The 7813-nt window shown below is 30.5% G+C and overlaps 1 protein-coding gene across 1 annotated transcript; it reads left to right on the top strand.

Moving 5' to 3' along the window:
* Positions 1 to 692: 692 nt before the first annotated feature.
* On the top strand, positions 693 to 7497 carry LOC110911826 (GDSL esterase/lipase At1g28580). Its single transcript, XM_022156476.2, has 5 exons — positions 693 to 1060; positions 3801 to 4025; positions 6212 to 6360; positions 6427 to 6703; positions 7026 to 7497. The coding sequence occupies exons 1-5, from the start codon at positions 805 to 807 to the stop codon at positions 7298 to 7300; spliced, it is 1182 nt and encodes a 393-aa protein (XP_022012168.1). The 5' UTR covers positions 693 to 804; the 3' UTR covers positions 7301 to 7497.
* The last annotated feature ends 316 nt before the right edge of the window (positions 7498 to 7813 follow it).

Raw genomic sequence — 7813 nt, 5'->3', positions numbered from 1 at the left:
ATATATATGGTTGGCGAGGAATGATGAATAGTAACATTATTTTTAAAATAATATATAGCTTTTTATTATTATTTTTATTTCATATATTATAATAGTTTATTATTATATTTACTTTTAATAACATATTTTAATTTTTTTCCTTGTTTAAAACCATATATTTCCTTTACCATTTTTTAATAATTCTTTTTCTTTTTTATAACATATATTTATCAAATAATTTGATACTTATTTAATAACTTACGTGTATAACTTTATTCTAAAAACTCAAGCACGTAGTTGTGCTTGATTTTTTCCATCGACTTTCCGTTATAAGTTTTGTTAAAAACGAAGTTGTACTTAAAATAAAATATTTATTTTGTATCATAAAACGGTACAATGATAAACTAAACCGTTCTAATGTTCTGGCTTTCTAAACAACATGTTTTATTTTCAAATCATGTTTGTTTTACATTATCATTTGCTCGTTTTCGCTACAACGCGTGACATAAGAAAAAAACTAGTTAATATTAAAACCCAAACATTTTACAAACTAAAACCCACGTCTTAAATATACAATTTTTTAAACTCAGATCACAAATATGCAAGTAAAACCAAACTATATGGACTATTTGTGTAATTAACTTATTACATAAATATAAATAATATAATGTTTAAAAACTTTGAGATTACTATTATATTCCCTATTTAAAATGCTAATGATATATTGAAGTTAAAGTTGAATGCTAAATGAAAATCGAAGGCTAAACCAAACTTTGATTGCCTACCACTCAACCTCCCATTTCTTGAGCTCAAACTCTCTAATTAATGGCGAGTTCATCATCGTTTTATTCTATTTTTATATTCTTGATGCTGTTATTAGCTTATAACAAGCATGCCAATGGCTGTTATACATCGATCATAAGCTTTGGTGACTCCTTAGCTGATACTGGAAACCTCAAACAAATCTATTCTAACTCAAACCGTGACCCTCCCCATTTCTTCTTTCCACCCTACGGCGAAACCTTCTTCCATGAAGTCACCGGTCGCTGTTCTAATGGCCGCCTCATCATTGATTTCATCGGTACATACTCGATTTCTTATTCAATCTAGTTTTCATAAGTTCTGGTTATATGATGAACCCCATGAACTTTGTTTAACTAAAACATGCACGAACAATTTACAAAAAGTGTATCACTCTTTGAGTTTAAAACTGTAACTTACCTGTTTCTATGATAAGTTATAAGTTTTGAGGTCGGATATAAAAATGTTTATTTTGTAGTTAAAACTAATAAATAGATATATGATATCATTTCATCATATGTTGTTTATCATGGTCTTTGATGCTTAACTGAAATCTCATACTTGTCTCTTCAATTAAGTGACAACAATTATTGAGTTAATTGATTTGCTAAGAAGCATCGAATTTGGTCTTCTTGAATTTTGAGGTAACATTCAGTTTTCGCACATAAAATCTCGGAAAATCTTTCAAAAAGAGTGAGTAAAAGTTACATATATGTTTGCTACACATATTTAGAGAAGATCAGAAAGTGGGAGGGAATGGTCAAAAAGTTTTATCTTATTAGTTGTAGTTTTTCCCAATATCTTGAAGAACTTTTATTTTTGTTTTTTATAAGCACGTAAAACATGCTTGATTAAAGAAAAGAAAACATATTTAATGATTAGATCTGAACACACTACTAGTTAGCTATAATTTTTTATTAGGAAACAATCAAAGCTGAATTAAGTTATTCGATCTAGACATATACTCAAGTTTGTATAAAAAAATTAATATTTAAAAAGCTTAAAGTAAACAAAAAGATAAGCGGATCCATAAAATCTTATACACACATATACATACCTCGTTGTTCAACGAATCAAATTTTAAATACGAACTAACCGAAATGAATTATTTGACTTTCAAAATTTTAAAGTTAGGTTAGAATTCGAATTTTGAGTTTTCGAGTTCGATTTAAAGACTAAACACTTCTACTTGACAAATGGCTTTAGAAATCAAAATCAATTTACAAATCATTAAACATAGTAACAAACTAAATGAATTAGAAATCAAATATAGATACTTAAATCCGATTTTACTAGTTTACGGATTTAGAATTTCACACATTATTGTGGAGAAAAACAAATCTAGATTGTTTATTTTTATATTAAAAATAAATCTAAATTGTTTATTTTTTATTAAAAACAAATCTAAATTGTTAATTTTTTTTTATTAATAATAATTCATAGTGAAGGGTTCAAATGAGAAGAAAAATTTTGTAAGAATAAAAATAATAAGTTTTAAATCAAAAGAAATGCTACATTTTACTTTATTTAATATGTGTATTTAATGTTATTAATAAGAGCATATAGGTAAATTTTCAATTGTAATTAATTAGCTAACTAATTAAACTTGTAACTCACTTTTAAATATACTATTTCAAGATAAAATAATTTAGGGTGAAAGACAATTTTCGACATGTGTAGGTTAAATTTTAGTATGTGTAGGATAAAGTCTTAAATGTGTATGATAAATTTAGATATGCGTAGGGTAAATTTCGGTAAGTGTAAGATATATATAGGATAAATTTTGAAAATGTGTAAGATAAAATGTTTTTTGCTTTATTAATTGACCTGGTTATGCTGCTTTAAACCGTTTTTTAGTTGACGTAAGCGGTTACCCATTTGTTTATTTAGGGGTTGTTTGACAACTTCTGAATGGTTAAATGTTAAACTAGTAAAAGGTCTGAACAGTTAAGTGCTGAACCAGTAAGGGGTCTGAACCACTAACTCATTAAGAGCTAGTACAATGCTTAACCATTCATATGCAAATATCTAACCAATTCAGATTAGAGGTCTTAACCATTCAGACTCAATATAATGTTTAACCATTCAGAGACAAATGGCTGAACCACTCAGACATCTACTGGCGAAACAAACAATCTGAACCATTAAGTACTGAACCAGTAAGAGGTAGGGGTGCTAAACGGTTCGTGTTCGTAGGTTGGCGGGTTCAACCCGAACCTGAACCCGAAAATTTTACACGAACCCGAACCCGACCCGAACCCGAAAATCGTATCATACATATGAACCCGAACACGACCTGAAATTTCATGGGTTGACCCGAACACGACCCGTTCAACCCAAATTTTTTAATTTTTTCTGAAATTAATACATTAAAATTAAAATTTACTTAAAAAACACAAATGTATATAATAATATTATATTTAAATTATAAAATCTATATTAATTTCTCTTTTTAAGTTTTAATTATCGCATAAAATACACACCCCATTTAATTTATGACATAAAATATATTTTAAAAAACTATAATATAGTATAAATGTGTTAAATGGGTCAACCCGCCAACCCGACCAGGTTGACCTGAACCCGACCCGTTAACCTAAACGGGTTCAATCTGAAACTGACCCGAACCCGTTTAGACTAATCTTAAACCCACGAATTTCGTATTAGGTTCGTGTCGGGTTTTCGGGTCGTGTTAGAAATTCACACCCCTAGTAAGAGGTCTTAACCATTAAGAGCCTCATAATAGCTAAACAAATAGCCCTTTATTCTTTAAATTGCAAATCCATATCAAAACATACATTCTCATATTTTTCTAGATTATACATATAAAGTTTTATTTTCTATAATCTTTATGACGTCATTAGGTTCTCTTTAGCGGACTAGTAAGACGACCGGTTCGTTGTTAATTTGGTCTGATTTTAAAAACATCATTGATATCCATATTTAATATTGCATGTGATTTGAAAACATCATTATTAACTATCTTTTTTATTAATTTATTTATCGTTTGTTAATCTTAGCTGAGACGCTCGAGATGTTGCCAATATCACCTTATGTGAGAATCAAGACAAACGACTTGACGAAGATAGGCAAAGGATTAAATTTTGCAGTGGTTGGTGCAACTGCATTAGATTCATCTTTCCATGAAGCCCAAGGGGTTTACAATCCATTTACAAACGCTTCTTTGAATGTTCAGTTAAAGTGGTTCAAAGAAATTTTACCTTCTATGTGTGTCACTAAGTCAGGTAGGTAATCGAGTGCTACTTATAGTCAAAGAGTAGAGCTGTAAACGAACCGAACGTTCAGCGAACAGTTCGTGAACCGTTCGGCGGGAAGTTCGTTTACGTTCGTTCGATTAGCTTAACGAACAAACACGAACAAAAATTTTCGTTCGGTTAGCTTAGCGAACAAACACGAACACAGGTCTCGTTCGTTCGATTGTGTTCGCAAACGTTCGGTAATATGTTCGTTTGATTATATTAAAAAATAATATATAATAAACCTTTTATCCAAACATATTGAAAACTTGAAACCTTATTTTTTCTAAGTTAGCTAAAATTTAGACATTCTAAGACATTTTTGGGGATAATTATGTGTAAGTTAGTTAAACTTTTGTTCATTGTTTGGAGGTGTGGTAGACTTCTTTTGTTTTGATTTATCATATGTTTAAGGATAACAAAGTTTTCATTTTTTGTATTTTCAAGTTAAATTTTTGTTTGCGTTCATTTTTATTTGCTTGCGTTCGTTTGTGTTCGAGACAAGTGTTCACGAACTGTTCGTGAACAATTGAATTTCCTTAACGAACGAACACGAACATAAACTTATGTTCGGTATGCGTTCGTGAACAGTTCGCGAACGTGTTAATTTCCTTAACGAACGAACACGAACATGACCTTGTTCGTGTTCGTTCGGTTCGTTTACAGCCCTATCAAAGAGTTTAAACATTTTTTTGAACAACAATACACCACTGTTCACTATAGAACGTGAACCCTCGATTTCATGAAGATGGACACCTTACTACACACTCAGATTCCGCAAGGGCGTAGGCTCTTTAGCGATTATAATAGCTTCTACTACTTTTCTAAGTTACAAAAATAGAAACAAAAGTTGTGCAAATCCAAATAATATAACATTAAGAGTAAATTACAACCGGTGTCCTTTACGTTTGCATCAAATTACAACTAGTGTCCTTTAACTAAAGAAATTACAGGCTGTCCTTTATGTTACTGGTTTTTAACACGTTAGATTCTTTAGACCTAACATAGTTAAGTTTTTTTGGTTAAGTCTTACTATTTGCCTCTCACATGAGGAAAACATGGTCTTTTCATCTCAATTTTATATTAGAAAATTAAATAAATAAATCTCTTTTATCCCCCCTATTTTTTCAGTCCATCGCTCCTTTTTCAGTTGATCCAAACAAAAATATAATGCATGGTTTAGAATTGGAATTATAATCAAAGTAAAATATTTAAATAATGAGTAGTCTTATTTCTTCATTACCTGATGAAAAAGGAACAATATTTTGGAATTAAACTTTGTTTTCTTATCAAACCAATCAAAAGAATTGACCGTCGGCTCATATGCAAACAACTTCTTATGAAAACTACGATGGGATTAATAGATAAAGCTACAATGATGTTGGAAGCTTGCCATAAATTTTATTGATGTCGTTTTGTTCTAGTGCTTGTCGTATGTAGAAAGCACCCATTGCAAGGTTTGATTCCATTCCTTTTTTTTCTGTAGGTTTTTTTATCGAAGTTTTGATAGACATAGACAGTAGTGATGGTTTTTGAGATGAATGTGAACTATAAGATGTTATAAGATGCAAGGAGGAAATCAAATTCATGTTAAATTGAGAAGAAAAGACCATGTTGCCCTTATGTGAGAGACACATGGTAAGACTTGACCAAAAAACTTAACGAGGTAGGGCTAAAGGACATAACATGCTAAAAACTGGCAACATAAAGGACATAGCCTGTAATTTCTTTAGTTAAAGGACATCGGTTGTAACTTGATACAAACGTAAAGGACACCGGTTGTAATTTACTCTAACATTAATAATATTATTTTCCATTAGGGATTATATAATTTATATGATAAAACCTTCAATGTCAACAAAAAGACAAATTTCACAATTGAAAGTTATGTTTAAATTTTATATAATTAACACTTCATTATATTTCAAAAACTTCTGTTTGACATCTCATGCAAACAATTCATCTTAATGCAGTATATTATATATCTTCAAGTTTGATATTCTAAGTTCCATTGTCTATACAATTTGTCCTGTAAACTTGTCCTATCATGCTGGGCATTGTTGAACTCAATAGCATTGATGAATATTAGTTATTTGAGTTGCATTAAAACAATCGTAATGTTTTACCTTTGTTTTCGCATATTATTGTCATCAGATCTACATGTTTATTTGCAGATTGCAAGAACTTTCTTCAAAATTCCTTAATTCTTATGGGTGAGATTGGTGGTAACGATTACAATCATCCAATTATAGCGGGAAAACCCATTGATGAGATCAAATCATATGTTCCGCTAATTATTGACACCATTGCCTCGGCTATCTATGTAAGTATAAACGAGTACATGCATACGATTTGACATTAAATGTAGCTAATCAATATGGAAATGCAGGAATTGATTGATCTTGGGGCACAAACGCTTGTTGTTCCTGGAAACTTACCGATAGGATGCTCATCAGCATATTTAACTATTTACTATGGTTCTAATAAAGTAGAACTAGACAATGCAACAAGTTGCTTGATAGAGCTAAACAAGTTTGCGGAGTACCATAACACGATGCTCCAAATAGCACTAAATCAAATTCGAGAGCTCCATCCGAATGTTAATGTCATTTACGCGGATTACTACAATGCTGCGATGCAATTTTATCGTTCACCACAAGATTACGGTAATTGTTATAAAATTACATTATTATATGTTCATTTTATAGCCATGCATGCATTAATGTGATAGACAAGGTAAGCAAGTCACCAAAAATCTCAACTCATACACATAATTTTTTTTTGTGTTTTACAATTACTTTTAATTTCACACACTTAACAGATATATTAAACAGTTAGGAAAACACCATAATACATTTTGATAATGATTTGGGGGTAGTAAAAAAATCAAGAATAATTTAATTGGAAGATTACTTTTATGATTAGATTGATTGAAGTAAAATATATCTGTTTAAAACTTTTATTAATAACTAAATTCAAAATAAACAGGATTTACAAACGGAGCCCTGACAGCATGTTGTGGAGGTGGAGGACCGTATAACTATAATTTGCTTGTAGCATGTGCGGATCCATCATCGACGACCTGCGATCACCCGGAAACATATGCTAATTGGGATGGATTACACTTAACAGAAGCCGCTTACCATGTATTGTACAAAAGTTTATTTCAAGGAACATATACTACACCACGATTTAATACTTTGTGCACTACCTCAAATGTACAAGTAGGGGAAGCATCATCGAGCTTGATTTATAGCTTCTAGCTAATACAAGCAAATTAAATGAATCTAAAATTGAATAGATGTTTTGTTAAGGAGTTATAATTCAATCCCAATGCAAAGTGATTTGTGTAGCTTGATTTATATATGTATAATCTTAACTCATGTGTGAACTAGCATATTTGCTACTTTATTGCAATGTATGAATGGTTTTTCTTGTCAGTGTACTATACGGTTAGCCTTATTGCAACTAGAATTATTCTGACACACTTACTACGCATTTTGCTACGGAAATTTCCTACGCAAAAAAATGTGTCGCAAATTCTGACACATTTACTACGCATTTCTTACGAAAAAAGCCTTGATTTTTTTTGGCCAATTTGGGACATAATAGCGATAGAAATACTAATTCTAAGTATTGCGTCAGAAATGCATAGAAACTTGCTACACAATTTACGACGGATGAATTATATTTGTATTTAAATTATATTTAAATGTTTAATTATTATTATTATTATTATAATTAATTATTGCGTAGGAAATGCGTAGTAACTTGAT

This window comes from Helianthus annuus, chromosome 15 (genome assembly GCF_002127325.2).
Source record: "Helianthus annuus cultivar XRQ/B chromosome 15, HanXRQr2.0-SUNRISE, whole genome shotgun sequence".
Lineage (NCBI taxonomy): Eukaryota > Viridiplantae > Streptophyta > Magnoliopsida > Asterales > Asteraceae > Helianthus > Helianthus annuus.
Note: the sequence above shows the minus strand (reverse complement) of the source record. Positions and strands in the feature narration are given on the sequence as shown.

What these genes read in the sequence shown, in the direction of transcription:
- LOC110911826 (XM_022156476.2), top strand. Translation starts at nt 805, where the DNA reads ATGGCGAGTTCATCATCGTTTTATTCTATTTTTATATTCTTGATGCTG. An exon ending in CCTCATCATTGATTTCATCG is followed by an intron (nt 1,061 to 3,800) that starts GTACATACTCGA and finishes TGTTAATCTTAG; the next exon opens with CTGAGACGCTCGAGATGTTG. An exon ending in TCGTTCACCACAAGATTACG is followed by an intron (nt 6,704 to 7,025) that starts GTAATTGTTATA and finishes CAAAATAAACAG; the next exon opens with GATTTACAAACGGAGCCCTG.